Below are 14,277 nucleotides of genomic sequence, written 5' to 3' on the forward strand. Positions count from 1 at the left end.
CTTTTCTGCAGTTTTCATTGCAGTCTTGTGGGTTTTTTTTTTTTTTTTTTTTTTTTTATAGTGGTGCTAATCCTATAATTAGATTAAGAGAATCCAATTAAATAAATAATAGATAAACCTTATTTTTTTGTAGACCAAACCTGCGCTGTAATAAAAAAGTTACTGCCTTAAATTTTTAAGTACAATCAACTTGGATAATTTAAGTCATTAAATCAGGGGAATCCTGGAGAATGATGTATTGAGGGAATCCCCAGTTCTGCAGAATAGCACTGAGATATAAAGTTAAGAAAACTAAACAACGAGAGAAATGTATGTCTACTGCCTCTGAGTTTGCTTCTGTTGCAGTTTGTCCTAGTTTTTTTCATAAAATGACTGGACAATAATTGAATTCAGTGTTTTTCAATTCAAACAGAACACTTCTCATTTAAAGGGATAGTTCACTTTGAAATTAAATTTTGGTATGTTTTAGCTTACCTCAAGGGCATCCAAGATGTAGGTGTCTTTTTTTCCGCAGTAGTTTCAATTTTGATATTTTTAGGTCAAACAGTTCTTGTCTGTCAGTCATTTAATGCAGGTCTGTGGTCACTGTCTCAAAGAGCATGCACAGAGTCCAAATTAAAACAATTCCCCGTCGTCCAAATTAAACAATTCCCCATCATAAGTACACATTGATGGCCTAAGACACGAAACGAGCAGTTTGTGTGAGAAAACGAACAGTATTTATATCGTTTTTACCTTTTGTACACAGCCACGTCCAAGTGATCTGAGGGTGCGCGCGCTTCCTGCTGTGTGACGTGTACGCAGACTGGTGCATAGATATATACACTAGATGTCACCTTGTTCCAATGAACTGCCGTAGCCAAGGCTACATCTATTATATATATCTATGCACCAGTCTGCGTACACGTCACACAATAGGAAGCGCCCGCGCCTTCAGATCACTTGGACGTGGCTGTGTACAAAAGGTAAAAACGATATAAATACTGTTCGTTTTCTCACACAAACCGCTCGTTTCGTGTCTTAGGCCATCAATGTGTACTTACGATGGGGAATTGTTTAATTTGGACGATGGGGAATTGTTTTAATTTGGACTCTGTGCATGCTATTTGAGACAGTGACCACAGACCTGCATTATCTGACTGAGAGACAAGAACGGTTTGACCTAAAAATATCAAAATTGAAACTACTGCGGAAAAAAAGACACCTACATCTTGGATGCCCTTGAGGTAAGCTAAAACATACCAAAATTTAATTTCAAAGTGAACTATCCCTTTAAACCTTATATAACCAACAGTATCTCATTCCTCCAGGCTGCCCCTCCCTACTGTGAGCCACACCAGATATTGAAAACTTGCCTCTCCTTTACATAGTAGGCTAATAGATATTTAGATATCTGACAGTAATATATAGTTAACGGCTCAACGTTTAATGGTTTTTAATTCCCAGAAAGACACGGTAGGCTACTTGTTTTCACAACCTGCTATATGATAAAGTAGGCCTAAGCTAGATTTAATTACATATTTTTTTTATTACATGAAATCAACTCCAAATTCAATTAAGCAAAGGATTTCGGTGATAGCTTTTGAGAACTTGGAACTTGCATGTTGTTTACAAGAACACCCTCTCTCAAGAGATAAGAAGTCCGCTCTTAGATTGACACACTGTGCAGCGAATGAAATCATCTTTGTCTGGGAGTGAGCCAATGAAATACGTGTAGGCGGGGCTGAGGAAACAGTAAGCGTGTGTAAATCTGATGACTCGCCGGGCTTTTGTATGTTTTTCAGCTGTGATAGTGGATGACTGTCTTGTCTTCTCTTCAGCCACACGCGCGAAAAGAGCAGACGACGGTAAGCGCAGGATCAGTATTTACAAGTTTTCTGTTGTCTGCGAAGGTGTATTAGTTACTATTAATTTAGTGCGCTTTTGTCCGAATTGCTATGTTATGAAGAGAAAGGATTACAATAATTATATCGCTACATTGTAACGTTACCTTTCGCCTTCTGTAGTGTCAGTTTCAATGTAAGACTAAATTATGTATAGGTATGAGTTTGCTGCTGGTAACTACGGAACTAGACATCATAATATTGTTGTCGCTATACAGTGAGTTATTTGAGTAAGTGTGTCTTAGTCAACATGCCTGTTACGTATTTATTACAACTTCAGCTAGAACAGTGTTCATGATACAGAGATGGCATATGGTTGTAATACCACGGTTCTGAATGATTTATTTTATCTGATGACATTTTATTTAAGGTGTCCTTGTTATAACAATGAAATACTGACATTTTAGTATGGGTCAACAAGTAATGTATGGGTAGTTGCTTGTATCATGCATACTTAACTGTGATTAGAGTAAGTACATGTAACGTGTAAGAAGGACAGTGTACCAAATAATCATGTGCGATGGTATTTACATTGTATTTACAAGGTGCTTCAAAGAATTCCTTGGCATTGTCATGGTAGGCTACATTTCTAGACTTGAGAACCATGATGCTTATGGTTTTTTTTTTTTTTTTTTTTGTAATGCACACTGGTTGGAGTAATACTTTGAAATGAAATACACTTATGGCAGTTTTGTGCTTTTTCCAGCTGACCCTCAAAAATCTCCCTGTCAGCATTAAAGATGTTTGCAAAAGCCACTAAGAACGTGCTCTCTGAGATTGACACTGAAGGTTCCCTGATCCCACTGTCCCGTCTGAATGACTCGGACGGTCTGGTTCCTCTGGCCCTGGTCATCAAGCGTCATCGCTTCTGGTTTTGGCAGCTGCCCAAGTACCTGACATTAGACTTCAAACTAAATGATGTTCTTGTTGGAGATCCAATAAATCCAGGTACATAGCAACTTTTCTGTCACTCTTTACTGAAATGGTCTAGGAAAGTTTGAATTGATCATTAATCCATCACTTTTTTGAAAGGCTAAACACAATGTAATGTTTTTGGATAATTAATTGCATGTTAATTGCAATTAAATGAAAATGTTATTTAAATTTATATTAAATGCATTTATCTAAACTTTTGACCCTCTTAAGTACATCTTTATATGTAATTTCATGAATCTATTTTCTTTGAAATATGGATTTATGGTAAGATGATAAATTGAATACTACACTACAGTTAAAATTATAATCAAGTACTTTACACATGCTTTAGTATGATAGTCAACATATCAAAATAAGTTTACTTCTTCAAAGCACGACAAAAGATTTTAAAATGTTCTTTAGAGTAAAGTTTTAATTTGACTATTACAAAATGCACTTTTAAAAGTGTGTGTTAAGAAACATAACCATGAAAGTATACTTTCTTTAAGTACACTGGCCTTATTTTATTTTTTTATTAATATTATATAATGTGCATGTACACTTTTTATACTTTTAAGTACTCTACAAGTGCACATTTATTAGAATTAAGTGCATTTCTTTTTCTCAAGGGACTGTATTATCATGAACACATCCAGCTTTATGTTCTCTGTAAATGGTTCCCAAAAATTATGTTTACAACCAGTGTTGGTTGATGATGTTGTTTTTAACAAGGCGCTATATGTGTGAGAGAACTGATACAACATTGTTATTTTTGTCCACAGTTGTGGTTGAAACAGACTTTTTGTCGTATAATGGTAAGGTTGTGGATAGCAAAAGTGGAAGTGCTGCAGCGGATCTTGGGCCGGGGAGCATTAATATAGGGGGGACTGGCTCCAGCAAACTTCAGTCATCGTTTGGAAACCTAAAGAAACAGGAACTGGATGTCCAGAAGCTCTTACAGGATTCCAAATCTAGGTGAGTGACTGACCACTTTTTAGAGCCACAGTCTTCTCAAGCTTGGTCAGATAAGGGAGTGTTGTGATGTGGAATGTGGTGTGAAATGTGGTTTACACGCGTATTACAAGTGAATGTAAAGTGACTGTTACAGGCACTGGTGAATGAAAAAAGGGGAAATTAAAGTGCATGGCATGTTGTTTGTGTTGTAAAATTGTAAAATTCTTGTTTTATTTCTAAGGATTTGTCAGTGAAGTTCTCCTTTCCCGTTATAGTATACTCTTGATCACAAACCGAGATTTAGGCTATTTTGTAGGTCTCTAAAAACGTTGCTTTTTTAAAAAAAAAAAAAATTATATCACATAAGGCAGTTATAGGACTTTTCACACTGCGCTTAACCTTGGGTAGGGCTGTCCCCAACTAAAGTTTTTTCTAGTCGACTAGTAATCGTTCATTTAAGCGAATAGTCGACTAATAGCACATTTATGATATGTGTAATAGATGTAATGTAACATTGTGAACTTTGTTCTACATTACAGAGAAATTCTAAACCATAATATTGAGCATTTAAAATATAAATTAGCGCTCAAGTGCATGCATAACACTCAAAGTAATGAAAATGAATGTGTTGAAAAAACAACAAGGAGACTTACTGAACATTTTAAAATGTTATTGGTAACCTTGTCTGCTGCATTACATAATCGTAGAATATTTGTTAGATATAGATATATAGATAATCAGTATTTCAAGCTTTCTATAGACATATTGAATATGTCTGTGAGGCAAGTATCTGCTTGTATGAGTATGTTTCTGTTCATATTTGTGACATGCTTCATTAAAGAAATTGACCAATTGAAATATACCACTTGACATTCAAAGTCATTGAAACTTTTTTTTCAAAGACGTGTGGAACAAACATGATTTAACAAAGATTACATTTCTGTGTGCACGTCTAAACCATACTGTAAAAAAAAGATGGACAGAACATATCTGCTTTCTTCCACTGTAGAAAAATGAAGCCAAAATATCCCAGAAACAGTCGTTCGCAGCCGGGTTCTGCGCAGTTGTGATCGTGAGGTGGAGCTGCGGTATCAAGGTCCCAAGCGAAAGGTCCCAAGCACAGATGTCAATCATGACGTTACACAGTTTTTATAGCATCAAATAACTAACTAAAACGAAACCTATTGGAAAAATGAACATTTGAACATATGTCTGTGTGATAACTACCTAAAATGAGAGAAACCAATTGGATTTTTTTTGGCTCGTGCTCCATTTGATTACATGGAGAGGGTGGGGTTTATGACCTATACTGCAACCAGCCACCAGAGGGCGATCAAAATGCTTTGGCTTTGCTTTTCAAACTATCTTATAGAAAAGTTTTCATTGTATTCAAAGCCTTATTTGTCATTGATCCCACACTAATGATGACCCTAATCGAAGTTTTATCGACAATGAATCGGTCATCGATTAATCATTAGCATCCCTATTGTAGACCAAAAAAAACAGACACGTGACAAACCTGTCACACTTAAATCTGCACTGTGGTTATAGAGTTCTGGACCTGCAGCACTCTCTGATCCAGCAGACACGGGACACGCAGAGGGAGGTGTTGGCGGTAGTGAAGGAACGAATCTTCACCACCCAGCCCTGCACTGTCACTGAAGAGGTTCAGGAGGGTGGTACCTGCACTGGAATGTTCGGGTTTAATAAGACAATAAAGGTTGGCCTTTCTTCTTTTGTGAAAAAATAAATAAAAGAAATCACACACCCCTCTCTTTTCCATTGACATAACCATGGGTGTATTATCATCATCATCAAGTAACAACATTCCAGAATAGGCATGTCTGGTCCTGATGTCTCTCCTCCTAATACAGACTGTCCTGTCTTTTTCTCTTGTTTCTCCACAGGTGTCAGTCAATGAAGGGAAGCCTTTTGTTGAGTATGACACTAATGTGTCTATCAACATCCCCCCTAAAACCACTATTGCTTACAGCGTGATTGAACTAGAGGTTGCTCACACTGGACACTACGGTATTGATTGCTCTGCATGTTTTGCTAAAGCTGAGTTGTATCATTCTGTAGTTGCTGATTGGAAGTTTTGTACCAATTACTGCTTTTGCTTGAGAAACCAGATTGTGGCAACGGTACCAAAATTGTTTATTGTACAAAAAATTATGGGAATAGTAATTCTGGAGTGTCAAACAAGCAGTAATATGATTGTACCATTGACCATTTTGTCAGGACTGTGTCTGCTGCCAAATGTAAAAGGAGGTTTTGAAGTTGACGGGCTAGTGAAGGTGAAGCAAGCTAACTCAGTCAGTGCTGCACCAGGGAAAACAACCAGCAAACTGCAGAAAGGTAACCGCACAGTTTAATGAGTTGTCATTTTTTTTGACAAACAAAATACCTTCTTTTATCTAAGCATAATTATTCAGAGACTACTACAAGTAAGCCTCTTTTTTTAAAGCTAATATCCCTGAAAAGTGTGAACATTATGGCTCTGTGGCGCTATCAAAACATACATTTTTTATGACTAGCCTTGCGCAGCAACATTGGCTCAACCAAAGGTGTGATCTTGGGGCGGGACTGTCTGTTTTTGAGAACAAGGACACTGATGAGGTACAGAGTGCTACGGGGATGATGTATTTTTGTAGGCCAAACCTGTAACCGAGTTAGCATTTTAGCACTTCCTGTTCCATCGTCCAAACCAAAGCCTGAAATAAGGTCTGTGGTGAACACAAACTCAAGATATTTTCACATTTTATTCTATGACATAAAACACACCAGTAATACCCAACTCGTGATTCTTTTGAAAAAGGCGGTTGCTTAATGGGACTACAGAGGTTATTGGAGAAAAGAGAAAATGTTTGTTTTTTAATAACGACTGAAAGACCACATTAGTCGTGGTGATTATTGAAGTTGAGTGACCACGGTGTATTTCGTTTATAGCCTAAGGTGAGCTTTTTATTTCTAGCAATTGTATTTAGGCTTCAAAATTCATAAAAGTTGTGTTCATTTGTGAAGATTATCTTGATGGTCAAGCCCCTATGGCTTTTTTATATTTTTGGCTTTTTTGGATATATGAATTTTTTTTTTTTTTTTAAATAGGAATGTTTTGAACATTGCACAATTCATATGGTTTAATGCTCACTAAACACTGGATTTAATTAAACAATCTTCAAAGCTATAGCCTATTGCTTTAAACAGCATGCCATTCATACAATGGTTAGTTTAATTTTACAAGAGACTTGAGCTTTTGAAGGCAGAACCGCAGCTGCTGGCTCTAAATGACATAATTTTATAAAGTTGCCCCACATGGGACTCAAACCCTCAACCTGAAAGGTTTTTGGGTTTGTGGCTTAGCAAGTTGCGCCACTCAGTTGACACTGATTCACCAAGCTGCCTTCAGTGTAAAAATGAACACACAAAAGCATTAATTAGCATAATAACCAGATAAGCATGCTAAGCTAGCTTAATGCTAATGTATCTTATGTTAAGCCTGATAGCTGAAGAGTCACATTAGAAAGAGAGGCATCTGGTTATCATGCTAACCAATTAGCATGCTAAGCTAACTAACATAAGGCTACAAATAGAGGCATAGTCAACTTTGGAGACGAATATCTCGGGAACGATAGTGAATATCAAAAGTCCGTTCAGTCATTTCTGTGCGGCTCAGTCCAAAGATCATCTGATCAAATTTTGGACAAAATCTTGCAAGATTTGAAGGAGGAGTAGCGAAAAAAATGTTTTTCTTTTGCTTCAATATGTCGGACAGTCACATTGTTGGAAAATGAAAAATCAAATATCATCGGATTCGGCATAAACCAAGGAACATAATGATATAAAGATATTGAATTTTGAACAAAATTTTCAAAAGTTTTTTTTTTTCAAAAATTTTTGCAACAAAAAAACGTATATCTCTGGAACACTACATGGTGCTGTCTTTGAACTTCTCAGGTACCTTCAGGACATGGTGTTGATCATCCCTACCAATTTTTGTGAAGATATGTCAAATTGTTTAAAAGATATAGCAATTTATGACAAAATTATAAATGGCGGTCCAATGGGTTGTCCTTATACCCCCTGATTCGGCATGACACAAGGAATCTATAGACACCAAGGTTGTGATTTTCTGTCAAACTGTTCAAAAGTTATTGGCCAATATAGCCTTTTTCCAAATCTCATGACCTGTAGGTGGCGCTGTTCCCAAATTTGGCATGGACCCTCAGATCATGCTTCTGATGAAGTGTACCCATTTTCGTTTCGATTGATCAAAGTTTGGCTGAGATACAGCCTCTAAACCAATTTTGGGTCGACCTCGTTCAGTTTGGCATAACTTTTTAACAGAGATAAATAAATAAAAATGTGTTTAGTCATTTCTGTGTGGCTCAGTCTAAAGATTATCTGATCAGATTTTGGACAAATTTTGAAGGAGTAGCGCAGGGTTCCTCAAACTCGGTCCTGGAGGGCCACTGTCCTGCACAGTTTAGCTCCAACCCTGATCAAACACACCTAGCTGTGAGTTTCTAGTGATCCTGAAGACATTGATTAGCTTGCTCAGGTGTGTTTGATCAGTGTTGGAGCTAAACTCTGCAGGACAGCGGCCCTCCAGGACCAAGTTTAAGGAACCCTGGAGTGGCGATTAAACGGAATACTGTACTTTTCAAAATGGCTGCTACTCTAATGGGCGGAGCCTTGATGTAAGGTGTTTAATGTGATCCGCATGATGAGAGGAATCAGGTGTACTAAGTTTCATTTTTCTTTTTCAAGTTTTAAAATGGTTCAAAAGTTATAACCATTTAAATGTTGCATTTTGAACTGGTGGTGGCGCTATAGAGTTGGTCTTGGAGATCCCAAATTTGGGCAAATTACTTTTTTTTTTTTTTTTAAAGACAACATTTAATAACATGCTTTTACTCCAAACTCACTTCATAACGACAATTGAGCATCCTTCTGTGAGATGATGTGGCTTCTTACACAAAATAAGGAAGTTGTGTGTTTATTAGTCATGTTTAATCAATCAAAGCGTTTCAATCTTCTGTTTATTCAGCTACAGCCATAGGGATTTCCTGGAATGATGTGTGTTATCATACTTCAGAGGCGGGCATATTTGGCGTGTCTGCATGAGAGCGCTCTCTGGCTTTCAGATGGAGCATTTACTACCGATCAGGCATGCTGCACTGACAAACTGTGCATAAAACAGCCTTTGCCAAACCATGTGCGGTTTCATTGCGATTAATCGTGCAGCCCTACTGTTTTAATGAGTTAATTTTTATAAAAAGCTTTTTTTTAAAATGTATACAGACCCCTCTTTCTCTCTTTTTAGATCTTGAAGGACTCCAAGGGCAGTTTATGGTTCTCTCTAAACTCCCATCCAACACACGCTGCTTATTATTCCAGCAGATCTCTGTGCTCCTGCAGAACAGTGTAGCCATCAGCTTGCTGGAGGACGCTGTAAGTGAGCCGGGAATCTTACTTTAGATTGTTATTCCATAGATCTGTACATTCACCAGCTACTTTATTAGGTACACCTTGCTAGTACCGGTACTGCCTTAATTCTTTGTGGCATAGATTTAAAAAGGTGCAGGAAACATTCCTCAGAGATTTTGGTCTTTATTGACACGAAACATGATAGCATCACGCTGTCACTGCAGATTTGTCGGCTGCACATCTCAATGATGTGAATCTCCAGTTCCGGCACATCCCAGAGGTGCTCTACTGGATTGAGATCTGGTGACTGTGGAGGCCATTTGAGTATAGTGAACTTATTGTCATCTTCAACAAACCAGTTTGAGTTGATTTGAGCTTTGTAACATGGCGTGTTATCCAGCTGGAAGTAGCCATCAGAAGATGGTTACACTGGTCATAAAGGGATGGACATGGTCATCAACAATACTGAGGTAGGCTGTGGTGTTTAAACGATGCTCGATTGGTACTAACAGGCCCAAAGAAAATATTCCCCACACCATTACACCACCAGCCCGAACCGTTGATACAAGGCAGGATGGATCGATGCTTTCATGTTGTTTACACCAAATTCTGACCCTACCATCTGAATGTCACAGCAGAAATCAGTGACTCATCAGACCAGGCTTTGTCCAATTCTGATGAGTCAATTTTGTCCAATTTTAGTGAGCCTGTGTGAATTGTAGCCTCAGTTTCCTGTTCTTAGCTGACAGGAGTGGGACCCGGTGTGTGTTCTGCTGCTGTCCATCTGCTTCAAGGTGCGTTCAGAGATGCCCTTCTGCAGACCTCTGTTCTAACAAGTGTTTATTTAAGCTCCTGTTGCCTTTCAACTCGAACCAGTCGATCCATTCTGCTCTGACATCAACAAGACATTTTCATCCACAGAACTGCCGCTCGCTGGATATTTTCTCTTTTTTGGCTGATCTTTGTAAACCCTAGAGATGGTTGTGCATGAAAACCTCAGTAGATCATTAGTTTCTGAAAAACTCAGACCAGCTCGTTTGGCACCAACAATCATGCCAACTGTGGTCGCAAGTTCTGTCGTTACCATATTTGGCTAACAATGCTTTTAGGAAATGCATGCCTAAATGCATTGAGTTGCTGCCATGTGATTGGCCAATTAGATATTTGCATTAACAAGCAGTTTTTAAGGTGTACCTAATAAAGTGGCAGGTGAGTGAATACATACTATATTTGCTATGCTGTTATTATCATGTGACCTACCGCCATCAGTTGCGTCGCTTCACTGCCATTCACAAATCCTCTCCCTTGTCCTCATGGGATAGTAAAGTGTCCATCATATGCACACTTCAGAATCTTGCTGGAACTAGTAGGTCATCCGGGTACTTCTTGCCTACTCTTTTATGAGTACTATGAATTCGGACATACTTATTTTGTCACATTGTTACACTGTTTTCGCCTACTATATAGTAGGGAAGTATGCGATTTCAATTGCAGCCTATATTTTTTATAGATGTGTCAAGAATAAAAAACTAGGAAGTTGATTGAGATCTTTATGGCCACTTTTGACCAATTTAATACATCCTTGCTGAATAATAGTATTAATTATTTCTAAAAAACAAAAGATCTTTTGAATGGTGATGTATAGTATTAATAGATAAGACCCGATGTTAGACATCTTTGGTCTTGTTTGTCCTTCTCTCAGCTAGAGGACCTGTGTGATGGGACACAGCCTGACCTCAGTGCGTTAGATGAAGTTCCTGCTCTTACTGCCACACTGAAGCTTGTACAGAAGGCTGCTGGTTCAAAATCCTCTGGAATGCAGACGAAACCCAGCGCTCTTACTGCCACCCATCTGCTCTTCAGCTCCTTAGATGGTGAGTTGGATGAAGTCTGGGATTATTATCTGGTCATAATAAGTTTACTTGACATGCATTTTTGTCAGCAACAAGGCCATAATGATTGTCATAAACCTGTTGTCAAATTGACCTTTGTTCTCAAACACTTACGTTCCCATGTAGAGATGACTGACTCTGCCCTGTTTGAGCTCAAATCCTGCTGCAGTTACGCAACCCTGCAAGCTCTGCTCCATCTTGTAAGTATCTTTACCGAAATATTGTGATCACAAACAAGTATTAATACCACATGTAATAAATAGGGCATGTTCAAGAGAGGTATTCAGTCATGCGGTCCATTTATGGAGCCTCTTGCAAGGCAAATTAGCCATGGGGTCCCTCTGGAATTTCCTGTGGGCACTTTGGATTTATGAGTGAAAAGGCTTGTGGTGAACATATTTTGAAGAGACTCGTGTTGTTTTGCAACAAATTACAGTCAAACATCAGATTTGAATTTTGAAGCATCCAAGTTGTTAAATTGCACAAAAAAAAAAAAGACGAACTTTGATATGAGGTTACATGCTTGAGTCATACAATCATACAATTGTAGTCCTTATTTAACAACTTGTTAGTAATTTACACTACTGTTCAAACGTTTGGGGTCAGAATGATTTTAAAAATAAATTAATACTTTTATTCAACAAGGACACGTTAAATCAAAAGTGACACATGTTTTGTAGTACAAATGTCTACCATTTCAAATACATGCTGTTCTTTTGAACTTTATCTATCAAAGAATACTGAAAAAAGGTTTCCACACAAATATTAAACAGCACAACTGTGATAAGAAATGAGCACCAAATTAGCATATTAGAATGATTTCTGAAGGATCATGTGACACTGAAGACTGCAGTAATGATGCTAATAAATCAGCTTTGCCATAACTGTTTTCCATTTTAAATTTTATTATAAAATGTAATTCGTGTTATGACAACATTACTGTTTTTACTGTATTTGTAATCAAATAAATGCAGCCTTGGTGAGTATAACAGAATTGTTTCAAAAACATCTTATTGACCCCAATCTTTTGAATGGTAGTGTGTTGAAAGCACAAAATTTATTCATTTTAATATAGTGATAATGACAGCACATCAGGGTCAGAAATTAATTTGGGCTTGGGGCAAATATGTCCTGTATAATCAATGTGAAGTGTGTAAATGAAGCAATAAACTACTTCATATACACTTCTTAACTTTTGTCAACAATAGGACGTGCCATTTCCCGACACATTAAAATGTGTTCATGTATTCCATTAAGTCACATTAATAATAATTAAAATATCAAGAGCAATAATTGACGAGGATTATTGTAATAATCCACCCCTACCCTACAATTCATTGTAGGCTATTTACATAATGCAGTTGTGTAAATACACGTTTGTATAAATACACATAAATGTCATGTCAGATGCAGCTCGTGATAACTTTGCAGTGTAAAGTTGACTTTTATTGATATTTTGGGTCAAGGTCAGTGTTTATGTTAACATCCTAAACCATAAAGTGACTGTAAAAATGATGATTTAAACAACTTCACAGTTCAAATACCGGTAATACAAGTTGATACAAACATCATAAAGATTTTTGCATTTTAAAGAAAAGGCACAAGTCAAAATGATTATATATTATTAATTCAAAATGATTTATATATATATATATATATATAAATAAAATATTCTAGATCCCTTATCAGTTTTTAAATGCACATTAGCTTCTTATCAATCCACAGGTTCACATTTACAACACTGTGTGTAATCAGAGTAAAATGTGTGTCGATCTTCACATTTTTTCTGAACAAAAACGGCAGACACGCTTAATAAAATTGCAAATTCATTTTGACAATAGATGGCACTTATGAAACAGCAGAAATATAGCAGTTTCCCCAGCAAACAAAGTAGCGCTGTGCTTCTATAATCACTACTTTATTAGGAATTACATGGAGGTAATAATAAAAGAAAATGCAACCAAAACAGAAAGGCGACGAGTTTGCAGGTATGATATAAACACCTTGAAGTAAACAGTCATAATTCTTCAACGGTAGATCAAAGCAATTGCTCATTTGGATTGTAAACTGCTCTGAAAGCGCGGGCCTGTAGAATGAGCAACAGCGCCACATTTTTACTTTAAAATGTGAAGCGTTCGCATTTCATTAAATCACAACCTTTTGAAGTTAATTATCATATTAAGCCATATTGCTATTCTTGGTTTTCCATCCCTAAACATAAGAACGTAACGTTTCGAATACCATTTAAGATATTGCCTTATTTTGATCAAACAAAATTTAAGACTTTAAGGACCTGCATGGACCCTGAAATCTTACTGGTAACAGTCTGTATAGTAATGTGATTGATTGACGTAATTCACTACATTGTTGTCTTCTGTCAAATACTAACGAGATACATTTAATAAAGTAATTATAAAAATGGCCTTTACCAAGGTAAAAAAAAAAAAAAAAAAGAATTGATGGAAAAGTTCATTTGTGACCCTGAGTGCATTTTGTTGATAATCTTTACACAAAGCACTCCATGATATTGGTTCACACGCATTGTAAAAGTCTCAAGTTATGTTAACTACAGGCCTTAATTTACTCATAAATCCAGAATCATCAGTGTTAAAAAAACCCACAGAAAATTCCTAATCCCTTATTATTGGCTTGAACATGCCAACTATCTTCTGGCTAGTAGGACCACATGTAAGAAACAAAGCTTCCTTTCTTTGCCTGTCCATTTCCATGCAGGTGCAAAATATGGCTCTAAATAAGAAGTCCTCTTGGAAAGATGCTGCTCTGGCTGTGTTAGTCGATGAGGAGGTTTTCAAGAGGATTACAGCACTCTTTGCTTCTTGTAATGTGACCTTGCTTAAGAAGAAGGATTCACTTGTTACAAAAATCAGCAACCCACAGGATCCCCTTCCCCTCATGCTATGCATTGCAGTCAAAGGTTTGGCATCTCTGGCTCCCCCTGTCTGACTGGAGTACAAAAGGTGCAAGCTAGTAAGTTACAAGGACCAAAGGGCCTTAAAGCCTGCAGGTGGATGATCTACTCTCTGGGATGGAAAAAAAAAATCATTGATCCTTTAAGTGGCCTTTCAGGTGTTTTGTGGATGACATCATAGTGAAACCCGTAATCAATTTGAATTGGTCTTTGAAATATGTTTTTTTATATATATATATATATATATATATATATATATATATATATATATATA

General features: G+C 37.1%; 1 protein-coding gene across 1 annotated transcript; it reads left to right on the forward strand.

Moving 5' to 3' along the window:
* The first annotated feature begins 1,763 nt into the window (after positions 1–1,763).
* On the forward strand, positions 1,764–14,154 carry gsdmeb (gasdermin Eb). Its single transcript, XM_079895486.1, has 10 exons — positions 1,764–1,847; positions 2,590–2,831; positions 3,581–3,773; positions 5,304–5,472; positions 5,660–5,783; positions 5,994–6,110; positions 9,079–9,206; positions 10,885–11,056; positions 11,201–11,274; positions 13,808–14,154. The coding sequence occupies exons 2-10, from the start codon at positions 2,624–2,626 to the stop codon at positions 14,036–14,038; spliced, it is 1,416 nt and encodes a 471-aa protein (XP_079751612.1). The 5' UTR covers positions 1,764–1,847; positions 2,590–2,623; the 3' UTR covers positions 14,039–14,154.
* Positions 14,155–14,277: the final 123 nt, after the last annotated feature.

This window comes from Squalius cephalus (assembly GCF_949319135.1).
Source record: "Squalius cephalus genome assembly, chromosome: 15".
NCBI lineage: Eukaryota > Metazoa > Chordata > Actinopteri > Cypriniformes > Leuciscidae > Squalius > Squalius cephalus.